General features: G+C 40.2%; 1 protein-coding gene and 1 long non-coding RNA gene across 11 annotated transcripts; one reads left to right on the top strand and one right to left on the bottom strand.

The window, feature by feature from the left end:
- Positions 1-99: 99 nt before the first annotated feature.
- Positions 100-23,115, top strand: LOC133840706 (protein enabled). Of its 10 annotated transcripts, XM_062272693.1 has the most exons (10): positions 100-770; positions 11,038-11,223; positions 18,258-18,579; positions 18,651-18,883; positions 19,637-19,937; positions 20,169-20,864; positions 20,931-21,089; positions 21,153-21,371; positions 21,428-21,548; positions 21,617-23,115. In XM_062272693.1, the coding sequence occupies exons 2-10, from the start codon at positions 11,219-11,221 to the stop codon at positions 21,643-21,645; spliced, it is 2,085 nt and encodes a 694-aa protein (XP_062128677.1). In that variant the 5' UTR covers positions 100-770; positions 11,038-11,218; the 3' UTR covers positions 21,646-23,115. The 10 variants fall into 10 exon arrangements, with proteins under 10 accessions (XP_062128677.1, XP_062128671.1, XP_062128676.1 ...); XM_062272687.1 differs by lacking the exons at positions 100-770; positions 11,038-11,223 and adding an exon at positions 14,500-15,203 and having other exon boundaries at positions 19,649-19,937; XM_062272692.1 differs by lacking the exons at positions 100-770; positions 11,038-11,223 and adding an exon at positions 14,500-15,203 and having other exon boundaries at positions 20,244-20,864.
- LOC133842815 (uncharacterized) lies at positions 6,303-7,911 on the bottom strand. The gene is made up of 3 exons (XR_009894438.1): positions 7,763-7,911; positions 7,330-7,511; positions 6,303-7,267 (listed from the first exon to the last, which is right to left on the bottom strand). It is a non-coding gene; the product is annotated as an uncharacterized LOC133842815 (long non-coding RNA).
- Positions 23,116-24,429: the final 1,314 nt, after the last annotated feature.

Below are 24,429 nucleotides of genomic sequence, written 5' to 3'. Positions count from 1 at the left end.
TAACAGTTCAGAGCAGCTATTAACAGTTTTTGTCGGTAAATAGCCCGCTGTTATACCAGGGATGTCAGCATTCATTATTTTTACATCAGATCAAATATGGCGCTGGTGTGTTGTTGTCGCTCCCACAGTTTTGGCCGAAATTAATTCGCGTTAATCGGTTTGCGCAAAAATAAAATAATAAAAAACAAAAATTGCAGTCGCAAGTAACCATACAAAAGCCGTTGCAGTCATTGCCAATAAAAACTGCAAGTTCCTTTTTAAGCTGCATTCAAAAATCGGAGTTGCAATATAAAACGAAGTAGTCGAAAAAAATTGTGTCTCTACTCCTTGAAAAGGAGTTTAGTTTTTCGCTCTTCATTCATATATATATATTTATGTGAGTGTATGTGTTGTTTGTGTTAGTGCTGTGGAAGTAAAGTGCTGCCAAAAAACCGAATAATTTCAATTAATATTACCATTCGCAATAAGACAGGAAAAGTAAAAGTGGAGTTGACAAAAGAAACTGCCATAATCCCCCCCCCGCCCCGAGAGCACGAATCGACGCCACAAACACATTTCTTTTATCGGCGTTTAGTTTTTAGCTATCTCTGCCCGCCGCCGCTCGCTTTCTGAGTGTGTGTGTGCGTGTGTACGCGAGTGTGTGTGTTTGCTCGTGTGCGTCACTGGTTACTGCAGCAGGAAAAAGGGAGTAGCTAGTAGGCAGCGGCAGAAGCAGCAGATACCAAGCAACACCAACGCATTTTCGCCGTGGAATTAAGCAAAATGTTGTGGTAAGTTCTTTTCTTTTTTTATGTACATTTATTTATAATCTGCATCTGGTGAATCGGAGAATCTTGTCTTCGAGTTGGCCCCATCGGAGGCCGCTGCAATTTTCTGCGCATGTTTTTGCCCACGACTTCCGCTTTTTGCTCCCTTTTTTTTGTTAGTTCGGGGCTGCTGCGGCAGCGACGTCAACGCCGACGTCGGCTGCTGCTTCATTTATGCTCCCTTTTCTGCTGCTTCTTCTTTCACACAACACGCCCTTTTTCGCATGCGTCTGTGTGTGTGTATTTTATTTTTTGTTTGTGCTTTAGTTTTCAGCGCAATTTATAAAATTTAGCGAATTTATTTTCTTTCTTAGATTCATGTGATTTTCGCAGTAGACAGTTCTTTGCATTTTTGCCGCAACTTGACCAATAGACACTTGGAACAGCTGTCGCATCTGCTGTGGAATCCAAACCTGTTTTTGCATTCATTTCATGCTTGATGTATGCATGTGTGTTTGTGTATTAGTGCCAGCTGTGCCCTCCCTTTGGTAGCTTTAATTGTTTTTGCTTCTGCTGCTCCACTGCATTGACCGCCTTCTTCCTCTTTTGTTCTGCGGCTGCTGCTGCTGTTACCATAATGCAGCTTGTTTTTGCTGCCACTGGGCGCAGGCTCCTCTCTCTCGCTTGCTCTCTCTCACTCTCTCTTCATACACTGCCAAAAACTCTCATTTTGAGGTTACCAAACAAACAAAGCCCACCGTTGCCAATTTGAGAGAGCGAGAGAGAGATAAATCGAAGAGCTCACTTTGTTGTATGAGCAAGGGGTGGTGGGGGAGGGTCTGTTGATTTCTCGACTTTGCTTGCAACGTTATCATAATGGCTTGCTTGAACTTTAATTTATGCCAGCCAATGTTGGCTTTGGTTTTCAGTTCGCTGCAACATTTAAATGTCAATGCACCGCCAAGGCCCGACTTGGCTTCCCCCTCCCTCCCCTTCTTGTCCGGCCTCCCACGAACTGACTACGAAGTTGCATCACTGGGAGTCACATGACTCACTTTTGTATTTTATGTTTGCTGCCAAATGAAGCGGGCCAAAGACCCGCAGCTCTCTCATATAGTACAACATGGAATACAAAACACACATACAGGGCCAAAACAAAACCCGTTTACAAACTACAATAGGCCAAAAACAAAGAGGCAGCAAAATCAAATGTAGTTTATTATTTATTCGACGGCTAGGTAAATTTGCATTTGCTACACTTTTGCAAGTTCAGTGTTGCATAGCTGCAGCAAAATCAAACTGTTGCCCTTTTTGTGTGAATGACTAATAAACTCGTTCGATTGTCAGACGGGATTTCCAATAGTTGAATCAAACTCAACTTTTGATGAGTGTGCCGCTGTCACAGTCAGGTATACATTAATACATGAACACCGTTAACCTAGTTTACGCAGCTTTGGGAGCAGCTGCAATTGGGGTCGGCGCAACTGATAAGATAAAATGAATAACTATAGCCGAAAATACTTGCACCATATGTATTATACATACAAACACTTTTATCAGTCATCCCCATTCCTTCCTTAATTTTTGATGCGTATATTGTTTACGTTTCGTTTTGCTTTTGCTTTGCTTTTCGGCATTTTTAACGATGACTAAAACTTTGTACACAAGAAATCGCTACAACTTTTCCACGTATTTTATGAGTTCTCTCCTTGTGGTCTTTGTCTCTGCCTCTGTCTGCCCCTTCCCCCCTCATTTAGAGTTTTTCTGCCTTGCTTTTGGTTTATGTATTCGTAGCAGCGGCTGCGACGGCGGCATCGCGTCGGTTGCACTGAATCATAAAGTTGCTCCGTCAACTTGTGACTAAACTTCCTACCCGCGTGTCATAGCAATCAGCTTGCTGCAGGCTTTGCGAATGCATTTAACTCTGGCTGCTGTCACAAATCTAATTAACATTTCCGCATAGTCGATTTACGTACGTTTTCATTCCCGATGTCATTTCCTTCGACCCTCGCTCCCACACAGCATCCAATAAAACTGCAGTCGGTTTTGTTTGTTTATTTTATTGCTTTGTTCTGTTCTGTTTGCTCAGAGTTATGGCGATGCGGGCAAAAGCGAAAGATAGAAGAAACACTTGCCTATCTATTCTCTATGCAAGATCTTTTTGGCTATTATGCTCAATACCGCTAACTTCCTTTCGGTCATCGGCTTAAATGCGCTCCTCCACAATTGATTTGACTAATGACTTTATTATTACAACAACAACCATAAAACGGCTGGTGCCATTTTTCTTTAAACATTTATATTCAATATTATGGTGCGGTCACGTCAACTGCATAATTAATAGGAATTGGCCCCTTGGTTTCATCGGATGTGTGGAACGTGTTTGGATTTTGATTCAAGTTCTTCCACCTCACTCTGATCATTTCTGTGGCTTTATCTTTATTAATTTGTTAATTTTAATTATCTTTCATTCATGCAATGAGGAAACAAACTCACAGCACTTAAGATTTACTTTGCAAAGTGGAATGTGAAACGGGAACGAGGCCAGAGAAACTCAGAAGCTTTGCTTTACTTCTTTGATAGCAGCTATCGGTATAAAATAACTTGAGCATGTGTCAGAGAGACAGACAGACAGACGCAGAGTGTAGCAGTCAGGCAACAATTAAATGGGAGTTCAGTTCCAGCTGGCAAACTCGAAGCTCGAAGCTCGAAGCCATGCCTTCATAAGGCACACACAAGGCAAGTGCATCCCAATCAAAATCCGGCATAATTGCGATTGGCCATTTTTAGTGCGCATAACCGCAGCCAAAGAACGCATCGGAGATTATTCAGCATGAACATGAATGGCTGCGAATACCCGATATGAGTCTGTGAATATAATATATGCAGTGCAGTAAGCATGATAATAAATATATATGCATTCATACATATACAGCGTCGCCTCATATGGCATAATTTGTAGATACAACAACTATAATATACAAACTGCAAAGATAAGCAGAACGGAGAATGAAATTCGCTTAAGTGGCAGCTTTTTCAGGCGTTTCGTTCCATTGTCTTGGATTTGCATTGGAGGTCGACTTGACTCAACTCAAGTACAGACAAACACAGCACACACGATGTGTGCACGATGGTATCAAGAAAATCATCACCATTAGCAATCCTAAGCAACACTTGAGCCTACTAAGTTTATACTATGTTCTTTTCGCGAAAACACTGAATCAAAAGGAATTCAACTGTGTAATGTAATATATGATGAATCAGAGGATGTTTGTAGCATTTTGCAACGCTTATGAGTTTAGCGGTTTTGAGAAGTCGTGAATTTCATTGCATAAACATCTTAATATAAATATAATTGGTAAATGTGGGCCATGAAATTTGAGTTAGAAAGCAGCGGCCTCAGTTCGCTGAGCACTGCACTGCAACAAAATCAGATAGCATTGTTAATACAAGTCAAGTATGTAGTTGTCACACTGAAAGAAATAAATGAAGAATGTATGTAACTTAATAGCAAAATAATTGGGAGAGTAAATGGCATTTTAGAAAAGCATGGACCGTAAATAACAGTTATGAGATTCTCAAAATTGAAGACCAACAAAATATTAAAAAATTATTATAGAATTCCAAAATCTTAAGTAAAAATTACATTCCATATACTAAAATTCCTGTTATTACCTGTGATTCTCTCGTTTATGTGCAAAAGTGTATTGAATTGGAAATTAACAAATATTTGGTGTTATGTACATGTTTAAAGTTTTAGCATTTATAATTTGTATGCAACTCTGAGCTCAATTGGTTCATCATCTAACCATTTTTTGTCGGTCTAGTTTACTTACCACAAAACGAACATTGTAAGGTGATGTGTTGCAGAAGATTCTGGCTGTCTGCTTTGTGCTACTCCGCCTCCTACTCTACTTAACAATTTTTCCTGTTTTTTTACGGTCTGACGCTCCGTGTGGCGAGACTGCAGTTGGTTCTCAGCTCTTTTTTTAGCAAGTTGCAGTTTAATTTGAACGGAAATTCCTTTTCAATTGGTAACTGTTTTCTCATTTGCTTATTTTTCCACGAATTTCCTTACGAAAATACTCGCATATCTATTCATAAGTACGTACAAGTTTGTATTTAATGCTTTCCCCTTTTTGGCTTTTCCTTTCGCGCTTCCACCAAATGTTTTGTATCTTGTGTGTGGCCAATTCTGGGAAAACACGAAAAAGAAATACAATTTGTTGCTGCTTTGTTTTGTTATTTGTTATTATTGATGTAGATGCGTTTCAAGGTAAATTACGATGTGAAAATTGATCATGAAAATACGGCCAAGTCGAATAGTAATTAACGCAAAGTGCGCAGAATTCAAAGGTCGTTAAGGCGAAGGCCGTTGCGCAAGATTCAATTCGAGTCAATGACACGAGATAAGTTCAAAATGTTCAAGAAGTTACATTTACAATATTGGAATGCGGATCTTTCACAATCCATTGACCGAGGCGAGTCTCGGGGAAACGGGGAAACGGGAAATGTCCCTTGCGCTGATTAAATACAAATCTTTTGAATATGCTGAGACATCAGTTCCCGAAGCTGATATCGAGTCAATCGTTGTAAATTTCACCGCGTTTCACTCTTCAAGCAGTTGCACACTCCGCACTATGCCTTAAAGTGGAATTGCATGCACTTGAAGTGCTTCCGGTCGGTTGGTTGGTTGGTTGGTCTGAGTCTGAGTCTCAGTTTGACTCTGACTCTGGGTCTGGTTGTGATTCTTATTCTGAAATTTCACAGGCATCCAACGGGTTTCTTTTTGTATGTTTTTTTTTAACTTACTAAAAGCTGACAGAGCGCAATGTTTCTTTTCGTTTTGATTGCATGAAAATACTTTGCTGTTTTTAGCACCACACCCAAGCATACATTGAGCTTTTAGATGCACATTTCCCGAGTGCCCTGACTCCAAGAGCGATTTCCTCTCCTGCACTTGAGACGAACAAGTATTTCGAATAATGTATGTAAATGGCAGGCAGTTGGCTCTTTTGGCCAACAGGTCATTTGACTTTTACATCAAATTGAAGTTGCTCTTTCGGTATTTGGTACATACTATATACCCATTAATCCTGGCATTCATTTCAAATGGAAAATATTTATTAACTGAGATAAAGTCAGCTATTAACAAATAACTTAATATAATAGATAATAGCTATTAACCTTAACATTAAAATTTAATATGTTATTTATGGCTAAAAATGTATAAAAACCTTGAAAATCAGATGGGGCACGTCTTTAAAATACTCCGTAACCATGTTCTTTAATACCATAAATCTCATAATCCCCATCGTCATTTCATATGAAATTTCGTTACAATTTGAATTTGTGACTTGAATACTGATTGATATTGGTGATGATATTGTGCTTTAATCTATTACACACAATTCAAGTGAAACATATAAATAAAGAGAAATCTAAATTATATCTATTAATAAAATACATTGTCTTTGCTTCCATGTTTTGATCAGCTTCTTTGAAACACTTTATTTAAATTATATCTAAATTATTATGTATAAAATTTGTGGATAATCATGTGATCGAGTCTGTTGCAGGGTATGCTGCAGTTGCATGCTCTCAACTTTGTTGCATTGTTGATGTATTTTGTTATTGTTGTGTTAGTTGCAACTGTCGCCATTTATATTGTTATTTGTTATTCTGCGCTCAATTGCCGTGGCATTCCACAACGCCGCCCCTCAGCAGCCCTGCCTCTTCCTTTTCCTCCCTGGCATGTATCAGTATGTTAACTGATTATATTATGATTATGAATATGATTATTATGGTATTCGTATGTCCGCTTCTCACTTGAACTTTGTCCGCGCTATCTGTGCAACATGTTGGCTTCGGCTTCGGCTGCGGCTACGATTCCGATTCGGTAGTATAGTCGGTAGGTCGCCTGCACTCTTGAGCTCTGGGTCTATTGTGAGGTCAACTTCATTGTGTATGAGAGTGCAACTGTATGTGTGTGTGTGTGTGCCTGTGGGTACTGCTATAATTTAATAGATGTCTTTTGTTGCGCGCTTTCTTGTTGAATTTTATCACTGGAACATACATTTGTGGCATCTGCAGCGATAACAAAGCAAGTCAAAGTCATGTGTGCACATTTGAGGGAAAGAGAGAGAGAGAGAGTGTGAAAGTGGGGGGAACGTGGCTAATGGATGATGTTGTAAGAAACATTATTCAATAATTATCGGTCGTTTTTTCACTTCCAAAAAGAATTGCCGCGCTTCATTAAATTGACGCTCCGCCCGTCACTCAAGCAAAGCAACAACAACAACAATAACAACAACGACTCGATAATGATGAATGTTTTCAAAATATGTTCAAATATCGTTTGGAAATGGAGCGTGTACCAAAACGCTTTGAATACCCGTTCGCAAATACGCTTTCGTTGGGGTCAATTGCAGACATTGGCTTCTTTTTGGTTCGCCCACAGTCGAAAAACTTAACTTCCACTTCGATGCTGAACTGTAGAGTGGAGTTCAGCTTGAGTGCGACTGCGATTACAAATAAATTAATAGCTTGTAGATGGAAACATTGTAAATTGACAGCTACTGACTTTGTCCGAGAAGCCCTGCCTCAATGAGATGCACGACTTGACTTGTCTTGCCGCTTGGCTGCTCTCTCGCTGTTTGCCGATTATGATATTCCTGGGAGTCTTCCAATCACTGCTTGCAGATTTGGGTCACTCCCAACGGTGGCAACAGCTATTACCATTGAGATTCAACGAATTTGAATACCCTGTGGCAGTGGAAGCAAAAATGTAAAATCTAGAAAGGAGTGCCAATATGACCAATAATAAATGTATATTCATAATCTTTCATTAGTTAATATGCTATAAATTGTTATTACCAATCAGAGTTTAAACAATAGCAAACCACAAAAAATCCTTCAGGGCGAAATTTTATTATTAGTTTAAGTAAATAAAATTTATGATTCAATTTTAAAAAATATAGTAAAACATATACTAAAAATTATTAAACATAATATACCTTTTAATTATTAAGTTCAACGCAGGGTATTCTTCCGTACAAATACCGTTCACTTATTTATTTTGGCAAATCCATCAACAAGAAAAATTCAGTTTATAAACAAGTCGCCTTCACAGACACTGAATGAAGTACGAGTCTGGACGGCGACTTTGAAGTGGCGACCCGAATTCACGGCAAGCAAAATTAAAGCATAATTTAGTAATTTAGCTCAGTACTGAAAGGGAAGCACCGAGACAGAGGGAGAGGAAGAAAGAGAGAGAGATAGAGAGAGAGAGAGACAAAGACAAATGCGAGAGACCCTTCCCTTTGGCAAAAACCAGTTATGGGATCTTGAGTCACAAGTGTGCCACAATCGCAATCGAAATGATCGCATTATGCTAGTGTCAAGAATATTAATGGTAATCGTCAGCACAAGGAAGCGGGCATGTCAACCATATATGTTTATATAGAAGTATGTGAGGTACTCCAGGGAGTAAAGCCAAGGTTTTAATTGGCTGACAAATCGAGCTTGTGCTGACTTTAAATTCTCATTAACATTTGCTTGCAAATTCCGTTTGTAGTTTATAGTGCACTAGTATTTTGTTGTTGCTGTGTCTTGATATTTCTCTCAGTGTATTAATAAATCTCATGGGTCACGCGAGCAAATTAGGAAATTTCCATGTGCAATGCGACGCAATAATTTGTTATTCCTTTTGGAGTGCAAACATTTTGCTAAAACAAAAAAAGAAAAGGGCAAGTTGAAAGTGCCAGCGGAATGAGGCTGAAACTGACATCATAACGGACTGAGGACACGTAGAGCACGTAAAAGTCATGGAAATTCCTGGAAATGTCTGTGCCACAAATGAAAACGAAAACGAAAACGAAAACAAAAACACTATGTAGTCCACTCTAGTCCCAGTTGGGCAGCTCTCTGAAATGCTCACCCTGATGATGGCGGGTGTCGTGAATGCGTTTGGGTTAAATGACGAAATTGAAACGATGCAGTGCAGAAGTGTTTATTGCTGAAGCCGTTGCTCAATCGGGGGTGAAGCAAGTGAAACCCGGTGAAGTCGAGTCCATACCAATGTTTTTGGGAGAAAGTGATGAGAATAAATGCATTGAATTTGAACCCTTGTTAAGGGGTGTCTGCGGCCAACTCCTCGCTGTGAATTGAACATTTTAATTGCCCCTCAGTTGACAGTGAGACAAGAGACCGAACAGAGGAAGCGGCACATGTGCTCGACCCTCTGGTTTCCTGTGCTTGGTGGCGGGAATTGGGAATTGTTTGTTTAGTCAATATGAGGACTTGTGCTTTGTGTTGAAATTAACTCGCAAAATGTTATCCCATTAATGGGATTAGAGACACGCGGGTAGATTCTCATGTGTGCCGGAAATTTGGCAATAAACTTGCTTAACTATGTGTTCCTAAGTCATGTGGAAATCTAACTTTGTATTGTTTAGAAAATCCTAAATGAAAAATATTATACTTTTTTTAATAAACAAACGTGCAAATTGATCTCAATTAATTTATAAACGAGAAGATATATATATAAGATTTTGTTAATTTATGTAAATCTTAGAAAAATTGTACATTGAAGTACATATGTCGAATTATTCCTTGAGCCGCCTGCGTTAAATTAATAAATAATTCTGAAATCAAATTAATTTAAAGAAGCTGGGACAAGTAATATGATAAGTAATGAGTAATCTTTGTAGTGTTCTTGTATGTAAATTTGTTTCCTTTAGTCCAATTAATTAAATTAGAATGTGTCGTATTAAGTTTCTGTGAATTTTCAGTTTCATAATCTTGAACCAATTTTTTCCATAGGTTAAATTAAAAATGAAACGAAAGGCACATTCTTAGGTTTCTTAAGCAGAATTGAAACTTAATTAAGTCTCAAAAATTACAGCCTATATTAAATTATGGTATAAACCGGAATATCCTTTTCATAAAACAGAATCACAAATAAAGTATTAATTAAAAGTACAAGCTTTTTGGAATTTAAATTTAATTAATATGTTTCCTACTAAAATTCTGTTAATTTAGAGTCTGCGTGCTCAGCTATAACTCTCGACAAGTTAAACTAATTGAAGCGCTCGACACAGCTGAGCAGAGTTGAAAGTTGAGATTTATAGGCCGAGTGGATGGCGACAATGATAATGCTTAGAACGAGAGAATGCGAGAATGCGAGAATACGCAATGGTTTCTGTAAATCGCGCACACACTTCCGGCAACAAATGCGAAGCCCGTATACCGATTGTGTGTGCGAGTGTGTGTGTTGTGTGTGTGTGTTTGTTATGTTGGTGCTCCATAAGCGAAGGTTTTCAGCAAAACTATGACGCAAGCGATGCTTTCTGTGCTCTGTTAGACGATGGGCAGGAAGGAGGGTATGTGGGTGTGTGTGTGTGTGTGTGTGGAGGCGTTTCAGAAGTAGGTCAACATTTTGTTAGTATCGCGCGACACAACATTCTGCGTAGTTGCTGCTGTTGCCGCTGCTTCAGCTTCTGTTTGCTGCTGGTGCATTTGTTGCCCCAAAGCTGAGAGTCGAGGCTGGGTCTTACCTAGATAGACCTTCTCTTGGCCAATGCGCTGACCCGATTCATTTAGCAAGCGTCGCTGCTTCGCATTTATCATGTAAATGGCACTAGCTACTTGTGGTTTTCATTAAGAACTTTCTTTTGTCTACCCCTCGCCATTCTCTTGATGTCATCGTCATCGTGCATATTGCCCAGAGATTTTGTGGCCAAAAGAAAGAAAAAGTAATTGGGTCATAAGACCGAAACCGCATTGTTTATCGACGCTTATTGTTACTAGTCTCCAGTTAGTCTATAAGCTATGCATATGGTTTGCATTGTTTGGGTTTTGCTTTGCTTTATTATTAATTCAACAACAGCTTTCACTTGCTGCCGTTTGTTTGGCTAATTGATGAGACTAACTTTAGTTTCAAGGTCTCTTCTATATACATATGTATTGATTTATCAGCGAGGTCAGCTGGGGCTTAACAGCCAAAAGACTCGTCCAAAAATCGAATTGTATTTATTATTCATACCCCAAAACTATTCTTAGAGTTGGCGAAACGTGCGAAGTGTTCGACGCCAATATCAATCCACAACAGGAAAAAGGGCAGCAAGATAATAACTATTACTCACACTCTATATCATTGAATTTAGCTTCATTCGACTTGAATGTTGTATTTCCAAGTGGAAGAAGCAATGTATATATTTTTTAAGTGTGTAAGAGGAACACGTGCAGACTTTAATTTGAGTTTTCGTTATTCTCCACTCTCCACTTACAGATCTCATAATCAGCAAGCGACAACAAGAACAACAGACAACCAAGAGAACAAGTTATAATCTGGTGGAAACAGAGGGGAGCTGACAACAACAACAACAAGAACAACAACAACAACCATCTTCCCAAAAGTGAAGCTTATCGCACAATTTTCTCACGTAACAGCAACAACAGCAGCACCAAAAATGACGTAAGTTCATAAATTTCCAAGCATTTTCCATTTCAAACAAAAAAAAAAACATAAATTTTATATCTGGGCAAAGTTGCTGTAATTGACAGCTGTTGCCTAAAGTGAGCAAAAAATGTTTGGCGAGTTCACATTGTTCTTAATTATTGATGTAATAAGATTCATAATATTAATTTATGAGCTGCCTTGATGAAGACAAATTAAGATGTGAGAAAATGTGTCATGAGTTCTTGCAGCCTTTTCGTAACTTCGTTTGAAACCGAACATTTTCTTACAGTGTAGCACTTGATTTTGGTTTGCATTTGATTTGTGTGAAGGACATTTCAATTATGAAGACAACGACAACGTCGACGACGACAATGTCATTTAAATTGCTTACGAAATAGTCGATTGTTTGCTTATAGATTCAATTGACAACCTGGCGTTCAAGTTGCTTTGCTTCGTTAGCAGCGACTTTTCAATTGATCTGCCCAAACTTGGGGGCAGTTCATGGGGTCTCGCGAATCTTTCGCACCTGTCGAGCTTTTGGGCATAAAAATAGATGTCTTCGATGTCTCGTGCTGGCCAAAATTAATAGGTCAACAGCAAAATTGATGTTGAGCTCCGCCTCGTTCTCGTTCTCGTCCCCGTCTTTGGCCTCGGCCTTTGCTTAACTTTACTTTTGGGTTAATACCCATAATTTGTTTTGGGAGCCATTCTGACTTTTAACACGGCCGGGGGAGTGGCCCATCCGGCTGTCCTGTTTCAGTTTCAGTTTCACTTTGCTGTGCTTAGTCAGGGCTTTTTTATCCCTTAGCGGCTTAATAACTGATTCATAAGCGAAAAAAATGAAGCGAGCAAAATAATAATAAAGAGAACGAACAACCGTGTTGTGCTGTGTTGCGGTTCATTTTTCTGGGTGCGTCATCATTAAATGTCACTCGAGTGTGTTTGCTGTCTCTAAGGAAATTCGGGAATGGCTTAAACTTGGCCGCCACAATTTTCAGTGTCATTTTCTAACAGTTTCATTCGGTCAGCCCGATGGGTAACATTTGTCCGACATCTGCAACAGTCGCGCAACGTTTGGATTTGCAAATTCCGTTGCAGCTGCAGTTGCAATTCGCGAGGTATGCCCCAAAGTAGACTATGTGAAACAGACAAAAATGTGGCTTGCCTCTCTGCCCCATTCCCCTTCCCCTTGAATGCTGCTCCATTTGCCCAACGAAGCATTCAACACAATGCAAGAAGCATTAAGTTGGGATGCAGCATTCACTCGTATAATTTCGACTTAATTGATTTGAAGTGCGCTTACAAATTTAATTGAAGTGCATCGCTTTAAATTTCAAATTTCGGGTAATCGCTGAAAAATCAAATGAAATTCAAGAGCAAAGTTCAACGTCATATCTATTAAAGAACCCTTTCAATAATTTTGCCATATGACTTGCCCATATCCGCCCCAAAACAACTTTGAAATAAGCCAAACAGACCTAAAAGTTGTATGAGAAAAGTGCGTGGAAATGGGTCACGATAATATCATAACAGAGTGGATTTCTATGCCGTGAATTAATTTCGTGTAAAAATAATAGAGAACAAGAGAAACAGGAAAAAAGATGTATGTATGTGGAGGTCTTTGTGAAATATTTCGAGTGCTCTCCAAAGCGGCGAATTTATTTGCATTGAAAATGTGTTTTCAATAAAGTGATTAAACTTTGCAGAAGCTTGCTAGACCAACAAGTTACCCTGTATAGAATTTAACGATTGTTAAAGATTAGTATTGGAAAAAGTCATTATAATATAAATCATTATAATATTAGAGAGTCAATGGCCTTAGTAGCTAGCACTCCCTTCTTTTAGTTATTATATTATTTGGTATAATAATTAAAATGTAAATAAATAAAATATGATATAAGAAAATAATAAATATGTTCGAATGATTATGCTAATAATCGAAGTAATTTCAAAGTATTATATTTGTAGAATTACTAAAAAGATAAATAAAGGTTATTAATAACAACTTTTTATTTATTTCAAGTTTGTGCTTATGCCACTTGTCTTTAAACTTTAATCTTGTTCTTTTTTAATATGTTTTTCTTTAGTATTTTGCTTGATATCAACTCTCCGCAGTATCTCGCAGCTGTTCACTCAGATTCTGATTGTGTCTAGTTGTGTGTATAAATAACGAAAATGGATTCAATAAAAAAGCCGCTATAGCCAAAAAGACAACAACGAGCAACATAATAAAAAATTGCCAAATCATTTAAGCCACGGCACACGATTCATTGATCTGTCTTTTTGACTTTAATTTCGAGTATGAGCTACAGTTTGAGTTCACGTCGAAGCTGTAGATTTTGGCTTGGACTTGAGCATAAGCTCTGGCTGGTCCAGCCCATTCTGACAAAGCCATTAAGCTGCACGATAATCGCAGCTCAAATCAGGCAGCATTAAAAACCAGACTTGCGCATTATAACGAGCTGTAACAGCAAAACCAAAAGCAACAGCAGAAACAGCAGCAACAACAATAGACAAATACAATGTTAATTGGAAATGTACGCTTAAGAACTGTAGAATCGAGTATATATATGTTTCTATCAGCAGGCAGGCTCAACGGAGTTGGACTTGTGTCTAGCATTCATATGAATTTTTCATAGCATGCCACAAGCTGTGTATCCATTTCCTCTCTGCGCCCTGCTCCGCACCGAAAAAAAATGTTTGTAATAGTCACTCGAGGGGGAAATATAAATTATTGAGCTCGTTTCTTAAGTAATTATCGCACACAGACACTCTCAGAACGCAGAGCGAATTGACTGAGTGGCTGAATGGATGAATGACTGACTGACAGATCCGCTAAGCCCTGCAGCTGAGAGAAGAAGCAGAAGAAGAAGGAGGAGGAGGGGAAGATTTAAGCTGTGATTTGAGCGCGTCTAGACAAAATGATCTTAAGCGATCGTTGCGATCGTTGCGATCGTTGATGCATCTGAGTCTTGTGCGTTTACCTAGTCCACGTCTCATTATTTTATTGTCTTGGGAAGCAGGAGTAATTACATGCCTTTTAGCCCAATTCAGAATCCACAAGAACCACTCAACTCGACTCGACTCGACTTCACTGCACTCCCCACTCTACACTCTCTCTTTCTCACGCTCTCTCGCGCTCTCATCTCGCTGTCGTAGCCGCCAAAAGCCGCTCTGCGAGTTGTGTTTTGTGTTCTCGCTCTGCATCTCTCAGCGTGTTTGGGGCTAGACTTTGTCTTCGACTCGTTTGGCTTGTTCAGTCTCAAATGAGGTTCGATTTCGATCAGAGCTGCGAACAAAGTTGTTGTCGCGACGCGCGACCCTAGACAAACATTTGATATATATATATCCATTTACTTTATTGTGTGATCGCTGATCGTGGGATCGTCGTGTGTTCGTCTGTGTGTTCGTGTATGTGTGTGTTTGACCGCCTCTGCAAATGTTTACCAGCAGTTAATGGCCATGAAGAAACTTTATGCCAAAACCTCGTTCACAAGCAAGAAATCCAATGGAAGTGCCGCCGTTGTCTCTGGTCCCATTTTGGCGTATCATCAGACCGCCAATGCGATGCCAACCATGTGCGAGTTCCAACCATCCCCGCAGCAGCAGAAGCAGCAGCAGCAGCATCCACAACAGCAGCTCCATCAATCGCCAGCTGCTCAACACGAGCAGTTGCTGATCAAGCGCAGCCAGAGTCTCTACAGCAAGGCAACGTCCAAGGGCGTTGCATTGCCTGTGGCTGGCGGTGATTACTACAGCATTGAGGAGCTGCAGGAGTTGGATCTGCTGGACTATCGCCATCCCATGTACCATCATTATCAGCAGCAGGAGTTGCTGATGCGACAGCGTTCCGCTGCCGCCTACCATGAGCACGAGCAACTGGTGCTGCAACTGCCCAAGGCACAGGGAGGAGGCGGAGGCACGCCCACTGCCATCTATGAGGCGCCCACCTGGACAACACAGACGCAAGCAACGCTGCTCCATGATCAAGCTTTGTACGTACCGCCAAGCGTAGGTGTTGGCAGTCGAAATGTCGAAGTAACACTTGCAACATATACAACATCATCATCATCATCACCATCGCCGTCGGCAACATCACCATCATTACTAAACACAACTGCCACTGACAATGTCTACACATGTACACCAGTCACCACATCTACATCCACATCTACATCAGTCTCCCCTGTGTCCGTTTCTTCCACCTCAACTGCCATATTCTCCACATTGCGCAAATGCGTACCCTTGCCCCAGTCCCCTGTGGCGACTCCGCCACTGCCGCCACTTCCAACAACTGTGTCGAACAGAATTTCCACTTCCAATTGTTCCACAGTCTCCTCCTCCTCCTCCTCCTCGACCTCCTGCTCCTCTGCCAGACTTGCCAGCTCCATGTCGTTCTCAATTAGAACACCACGTTCGACAGCCACAACACAGCAGCAGCAACAACATCATCATCATCATCTCTATAGCAACATACAACATTATCTGCAGCTACAACACCAACAACACAATCAACAACAACAACAACAACACATACAACGCATCCCTCAGCGTCGGCATAATTCGGTCAAAGATAAACTCATTGTTACGTATGTTTCGATCATTTGTTTTCATTCCTTTCGCTTCTTTTCGCTTTCTTTCCTTCAGGCAGGCCAATCAATCCAATTGCAATCTTCGTGCGTCCTTGTTGCAATCAGATGATGCAATTTGTGAACTTTAATCGAATTAGAATCGTGCTGTTTTTCCCCTCATTTCTGTCGGCCTTTGTTCCCAGTCTCAGTCAATGTGCTCATAAGTGCATCAAATTTAACGTTAATTAGAAAACTGAAAAGAAAAACTCTGCTTTACTCTGCCGTTCGTTCGTGCTGCAAATCTGCATTAAACTTAACGCACGAATTAATCCGCAAGTTGAGCACAACAAAATGAAAATTTCACCTGCTGGCGTCGTTGGCATATAATGAAGTCTTTTAACTGAAATGGAATGCAATCTGCATTCAACTCATTAACGGGAGCACACATGCCTATTTGTTTAGCAATTTGAGCAGCCGGTGAACCAATTCCTCTGATTTTTTTTTATCGCCAGTTTTGCTTGTGAAGCGCGCAGAGATTCTCCTGGTAGTTTTGGATTTAATTAAAGCATGAAAGAGGTTAATCAAATAGTCTCGGGGTTGTCTAGTGCTAGCATTTGATATTTGTACCATTCGACATATCTGTGTCAACATTAAATTAGAGTCCTTATGTTTCCTAATTTTTTTTAAGATTTAAAAGTTATTCAAAACATATTTTGAAATAAAAAAAACGCCCTCTATCGCTTTGGTTATAATCTGGTATACTCTGTTTTTTATGGTATATTTGGAATGCTGTAGTATGTGTTTGGTATATTTTCAGTAGTTATCGGTATATTCATTTGGTACATTTCGCTTTAATTTGGTTAGCGAATATCTCAAATCTTTCTTACTTGTTTTCATTTACAACGCACAATTTATTTTTAAAAATATTTTTAAATCAGTGTATGGCAAACATCAACCTACACTTTAAGTTCGGTACTTCTAAAATCTAGTTCGGTACCATCGAATCGTTTACGTATACGAATTGAATTACTTTAGTTTATGAATTCTTCTATTTTCCTGTCTTTGCATTCATTTTGAAATCCGTTCAACTAGAATCTTTGAGATGGCACAATGAATACCCCTTTTGATAGACTGCAAAATGTTTATGAAAGTGAAAGACAATGCAAACTAGCATTAAAATTATGTGTGGCGTCAATTTGCGAGCGATTACTGTACTCATAATCGTGCGTGTGTGCACCATAGTTATCGATATTGTGGAGAGGGGTTCCTGGCAGTACTTAAACTATGGCAAATTATAAGTATGCATAGATAAACTTCACTTTCGTTCCGCGAAATCAAATCGTATGCTGTAAAAATGCTACCTCGAGCAGCGAGAGCAGCACGTTTGTTATATAAGGCCGCACAGCTGTGGAGTTGCTGCTGCTGCTGCGGTTGCTGCTGTTGCTCCTTCCCGTGCCCCACCTCTTCCTGGTGCTTGCGCTGGCAAGCTCCATTTAAGTGCAAAACTACTCAACTTTTGGCCAGACCAAGTCGACAACTGCGAGAATTCTGCAGGCAAAGACACAGCGACTTTTAGCCACAGTCAAAGCCAGATCGCAACTCGTTTTTTATTGCGGCTGCTCTTGCTGTTGCTGTAGCTGCTGTTGGCTTTTATTGTAGCTATTGCTGTTGGCTTTAGTGTTCGTGTTGGTGTTGGGGCTGTCATTATACATTTTGCCCACTAACACACAACTCGACAAAGCGAGAGCCAAAGCTAAAGCCAAAGCAACGACTCTTGACGACTGTCAAGTCAGCGATGCGAATGAGACTACAGATCGGAGCTGAGTTCTCATCGACGTCATGTAGCATTTTTCCAAGCGTTGTGTCTTATGTTGTCTAGTGCCGACTTTTCCCGCTTTAATTGTCAACGCTGCAGAGCAAAAAGGAAAACACGCTGCCAACAACAAAAAAATGTTAAAGGTTGCGCAAAAGTTCATTAGAATTATTTAATCGGACTGCAACGATGACGACTGCGTGACAGGTGTGCAATTTTCTAAGCGATATTTGAAGGGCGGACAGGGGGAAGACGGCACTAGAAATGCAATGCACTTCCTGCCCAGAGAGACTGAGAGATCACTGCACTTGAGTCAGTCGTGTGAAACTGTGTGAAAGCGGAGACTTAAATGGAAAGAACAGAACAGAAGAGAACAGAACAGAACAGAAATCAAGTCAAGTGTCTATGAATTAATCATCTAATGATTTGCTTTCCGTTCCTCTTAGCTTGACCATGTTCTTTGGCTTCTGTATACTCGAGAAACGATTGCTTAGGCATGGAATACCTAACTAGATTCCAATTATGTTCGTTGACAAATACCTCACTAACTTTTTATAGTAAACGCATTTCTCAAATTCCTCAACTACTCAACCAAGATGAAGATGGAGACGCACTGATTCTGAGTGTTATCTCAAATTGAAATTGTACATTATTTTATCTTGCAGTGAACAAAGCATTATTGGAGCCCGTGCCTCAGTGATGGTGTACGATGACAACCAGAAGAAGTGGGTGCCTTCGGGCAGCTCGTCGGGACTGAGTAAAGTGCAGATCTATCATCATCAGCAGAATAACACATTCCGTGTAGTGGGCCGAAAGTTGCAGGACCACGAGGTGGTCATCAACTGCTCCATTTTGAAGGGACTCAAATACAATCAGGCCACAGCCACATTCCATCAATGGCGTGATGCTAAATATGTGTATGGTCTCAACTTTTCCAGCCAGAGCGATGCCGAGAACTTTGCGCGCGCCATGATGCATGCCCTAGAGGTAAGAGAATCCCCAATTTCCCACCACAGCGTGTCTACTGTCAACTAATTTATTTGATCTTTGTTGCACAGGTGCTGAGCGGTCGTGTGATCAATAATCCAGCCGGTCAACCCACAAATGGCAATGGCTACGAAGAGGATATGGGCTATCGCACGATGACCAGCGAGGATGCTGCTATATTGCGACAAAACAACGGCATTGGTGGACACATAACGCCCTCGGCGCAAACGCCCACCTCACAGACAAATCAGAATAACATACCACAGAGTCCGCCAACGCCACAGGGACACCATCGCACCAGCAGGTGGGTAATCGATAACAGTTTTAGGTTAATGCAGTCTGCGCTGTCATCCATCAATTGAAGTCTACATGTATTTTGATTTTATTCGTTTTTATTCTCTCTTTTAATACGCACGCACTTTGTAACACGCACGCCATTCTATTTGTTGTCGTCGTACTCGCTACTCGTCACTTCACAATCTATATAATCCGCCAATACATTTGCACAACATTCTACAAAACTCGTCACGAAAATAATTTTATCGTTACATTCATGTTGTTTTGCATCTTATCGTTTTACTCGTATTTATTAAATCTCAACGCGTCGCGCCGATATGCACTTTTGTTTTTGTTGTAATCATTGCGTATCTCATTGCTCGTCGCTCTCATGACTCGTTACTCTTCATTTACCGCTCCTAATTTTCACATATCTCATTGATCAACACACTTTGTCCTTTCTACTTGTTATTTCCACTCTTAACTCGCAATATTTGCGCTATAAATCCATATGCGTTTTCATTTTAATCATTGCATCTTCACTCGCTACTATTTACTCGTTACATCTATTTACTCGCTATTCGCAACACGTGACTTACACATAACTCTACTATCACTCTCATTACTCTGTTTTGTTGTCGTCGTAATCGTACTCGCTCTCGTACTCGTTAATCGCTACTCGTCACTCGTCGCCTCATAACTTCATGTCGTATAAAACGTAAACTCGATCGATGTGCGCATCGACTCGCCGTTTCTTCAAACTTTTGCTCACAAACTAAAGGAATTCCCTCAGCGCACCGCCGGCGCCACAACCACAGCAACAACAGCAGCAACAACAACAGCAGCCACAGCTGGCGCCTCAAGCGGTTTCCCATTACGGACCCACTGCCAACGGGCCAACGTCCAATGGATTGCCACAGCAGGGCAATCCTCAAATGCAGATTCCACCTGCACCCGGTCAGGCACAACAACAGCAGCAGCAACAACAGCAACAGTATCAACAGCAGCCACAACAGCAGCCCGTCTACAATACACAACAGCAGCAGCAGCAGATGGTGCAAGCGGGCTATGCGCCTCCTCAGGTATGTTGAAGTCCGGATTGGATTGTTGGCCCAACTCTTTTAAGATCTGCTTAAGTTGCTACTTCTTCCTTTCTGTTTCATTTCATTCCAAATATTCGCCCGTCCGCAATTGGCTTATCCCCACAAAAAATAAACCCATTACCACCACAACAACCAACCAACCAACCAACACCACCACCAACTACCGCCACCAACCACCGCTACTATCGCCACAATCATCCGATCCGCCAGCAGTACCAGCAGCCCCACTATGTGCTCTCAAACTCTAATCCCAATCTCAATCTACATCAATACCCGACACAGCAGCCACAGCCGCCGATGCCGCCCGTGCATCAGAATGGAGGCGGGCCCATCTACGGGGCCACACAGCCCGCTCATATCCCCAGCTCGACCAGCTCCAACAGCGTTGTGTATGCCAGTCAGCCGCAGTTGATACCACAGCCTCCCCAGGCGCCCGGTATGCCAGCTCCCGGATACGGACAACACAACGGACAGCAGCCGGAGAATCCCTATGGGCAAGTGCCGTTGGCGCCGCCAATGATGCAACAGCCAGGCAGTGGTGCACCCATGCCGCCGCCACTTAATCGTATGAGCAGCACAGGCGGAGTTGCTGGAGCAGGTCCAGGACAGGTGGCAGCCCCGGCGCCGCCACCACCACCACCCACATTTGGCGGTGCACCGCCGGCACCACCACAGATGTTCAATGGTGCACCCGCACCACCACAGCCGCCGGCACCACCTGCTCCACCAGCTATGGGCGGACCTCCAGGGGCCCCAGGCGGTCCGGGTGGTCCAGGAGCACCACCGCCGCCGCCACCGCCCCCTGGCATGGGTGCAGGCGGCGCAGGCAAAAAGGATGATCCCCAAGCCGATCTCATGGGTTCGCTGGCCTCGCAATTGCAGCAGTTCAAGCTCAAAAAGAACAAGGTGAGTGACAATGGAGTACGTTGAAAGTCTCTTTGACTAATCTTGATATCTCTTGATCCATTTTAGTCAACCACAGCTGCACCGGAGAACAGCGGCAGCAGCACTTCGAGTGGCGGCAGCGGCAATTATGGCACCATTGGTCGCAGCACCAATGGCATGGCTTCGATGATGGACGAGATGGCCAAGACGCTGGCTCGACGACGTGCGCAGGCAGAAAAGAAAGATGTGAGTTAGATATTTAATACCTTTATGAATTGCTTGACTTGATAACATTTCACATTTGTGTAGCCTGAGCCGGAACCAGAAGTCAAGCAGCGGCCATGGGAGAAGTCAAACACATTGCCACACAAGCTCAGCAGTGGAGGCAGCAGTGGTGCAGCGTCCAATACGCATGGCGGAGCTAACGGCAGCACTGGCAGCGGTCAGAGCACAACGAATAGCGGTGGTGAATCGCCACGACCCATGCGCAAGCGCTTCGGCAGCGCTAGTGAAGAGACTATTCTCAAGGTGAGTTCTTAGCAGTAGATAACTTATGTTGCAAATACTAATGCTTATTTGCTTAGCAGGTTAATGGCGATGGTCTGTCGCTGGCACTGTCCAACAGCGATCTGGACACCCTGAAGGCTGAGATAGTGCGCGAGATGCGCCTAGAAATACAGAAAGTCAAAAACGAAATCATAGACGGTATGTTTTGGAGTACTATGTATATTAAGTTCAAATTCAAAGATTAAAAATCGACTATTTTATTTTAGCTATCAAATCGGAGTTCAATCGTAGATAGATCAAAATACATACCAGGCCTCGAAGCTCTCTCCCACTCCCCTGTCACTCTAAGCAGTCGCAATCCCTCAGCTGAAGTAGAAGAGCAGCTACATTGTCCCCAAAGTGGCCGTGTGCTGGATTGGTATATGGGTAGACGGTGTCTCTATCTCTATCTCCGTCTACTGCTTCTCTGTCTCTACCGTTAGCCAGCGCGCGTATCACGAACTGAGTTAGAACAAGGCGCATCAGATATTTAAATGTGTAATTCTAAATATTTTAAATGTAATTTCGATGAAATATTTGAAATGACACCCAACGTATTCGAGTATTTACAAGCATATACATATATATACAAATTTATATAAAAACCTACGCGTATATATATAAATAGTTCTACATATACATTTAAATATATATATATATATATAAATATAATTTATACTAACACGAAAGTACGCAATTATATATCAGCTTTTTACAACAACAAGGAACTTTTAGTCAAAATAATCGTAATTCAAATCGAATTCTAAGTTAAACGCGATCTGTAAACAAATTTTGTACGAGAAACAACAAAATTTAAGTATGTAATTTTACAATTGTACATTATTTTTAAATAAGTATAAACAATTTTACTGAGAACAACCACAAACGAAATGTCTCCTTTTGCTCTGTGTTTGCCCAATCTTTCTCTTTCACCACATTTTCCCTCCTTTTGCTGGCTTTTTGTTTCGCTTTTTTTAATACAAAAAAAAAAACAAGATACAAATCAAAACAAAAAAAGAGAACTCTTAATTATTAACAAATACAATAATAAACCAAAAAAAAAAAAATGAACAAAAATAAATAACACACAAAAAAAAGAAAGCAATTTTAACAAGCATCTAAATCTATTCTATGGACCGCATAATACTGTAAACGCAAACATACATATACGATAGACGTACACTCACACATTCTCTTGACACTGACACACACAATTCCACACACAATGCTCGCAACTCTCTATATCAACAAATTAATCAAAAACACAAAAGTATGGAAACATTCGTTGCATCTCAAGTGCTTTGAGAAGAGTCAACAACAACATTTACGCAGTCGCATAGCTGACAACAACAAAACTTTCCTAAGTCACGATCTCATAAACAACAACAACAACAAAAAGAAAACAACACAAGACAAATCGATTGACGCATTGATAAGTTATCGATTCATTCAGAAATTTACACAAAGAACACAAGAAGGTCTTCGAAACTGTTCAAAGCGGAATTGAGTTTGGTGTTCGGCACTTTTGAATGCATTAGCGTTATATATACAAATAAATCGACATATATATATATATATATATATATATATACTAGACAACAGATATTGATAATCTATAAACGCAGAGGACAGACAGGCAGAATTTTGAATGCCGCAAGTATTAGCTAAAATATCCGCGAAATAATGAATTCAAAAGTAAATTTAATAAACGGACTGCTGCAAAAAATACATTTAATAAACAAGAACAACAACAGAAAATAGCAAATTGCAATTATCAATTACATAATTGCAATTGATGAAGACCCCTCCTCCATTAGAAACACAAATTGTTTTCCTAGTTGATCCTGAACATATTGAGTACCAATTTCAACTTCCATATACAATTAAGACTAAATAGTGAAATTTATATACAACAAAACTTGAAATGAGAAAAATACAAAAACTTACGAATATATATGATATAAATATGAATATGAATATGATTACGAATATGAATTAAAAATATGAAATACGAAAACGTGGCACGATGATGAGTTTAGTTTTTAAGACGTACAATTTAAACACAACAAAAAACAAAACAAAAGAAAACGAAATGAAATGAAATTGTTTATTAAGTATAACATTAATTTATACAACAAAATGTGGACGCGATTGCGGGATGAGCATTAATTTTAAATAATAATAATTTTTGATATATTGATTGTGTGCAAGTAAACGTCGATTTAGAGATATTTAATCCTAGTTCTATATATGTATATGTATATGGGCAGTGTATATGTAAATGTTATGATTTTTTGTATTTTTATATATGATCTTTGCATTGGCTGCAACTGCTACTGCAACAAATTAAATATTAACAGAACAACAAACACACGTAAACTATTTTAAACATAAAGACGACGACAATGACGATGATGATGATGATGATCATGGTAGTGTTTATGCAGTGGCAAGCGCGATAATTTTTATGTATTAAATTTAAAATATATATATTATACACTTATATACAACAACAACAAAAACAAGAACAACAACAAATATTCAATATACATGCATATAACAAATAAGCCTCGGCGTCAGCAGCATTCAAAAATATTGACTTGAGATCAAAAATAAAATCAGCAACGGATTCATATAGACCTATAAATAAGTGGCATAAGTTATAAGCGAATACGCAGATTGGAATCGAACGGAGTTGAATGCGTATAAGCATATTCAGAAAACGTAAAGTGAAATAAACAAGCGATTGTATGTAAAAACGAATACCCAGTGGTTGTCTTAATTTATATTTTTTATAGACAGCATGATGTCAAGATTTGCAGATTTGGTGGATTATTTAAAATCCAAATTCAATTCAGAGCGTAATAAATTTCAAAATGTAACACCCATGAAATGAAACCAGTATTTTAAAAAGCAAACATGGCTGCTAAATTTGTAGCAATAAGCTTTTGTATGGATGCAATTATATTTTCAAACTGTATAGTTTTCAACGATTTCAGCATGCCTCAAACTGCTTACATCAACTTATCGCTGTTTCGAT

The sequence above is a fragment of the Drosophila sulfurigaster genome, chromosome 3 (assembly GCF_023558435.1).
Source record: "Drosophila sulfurigaster albostrigata strain 15112-1811.04 chromosome 3, ASM2355843v2, whole genome shotgun sequence".
NCBI lineage: Eukaryota > Metazoa > Arthropoda > Insecta > Diptera > Drosophilidae > Drosophila > Drosophila sulfurigaster.
This window is presented reverse-complemented; position numbering and strand designations above follow the sequence as displayed.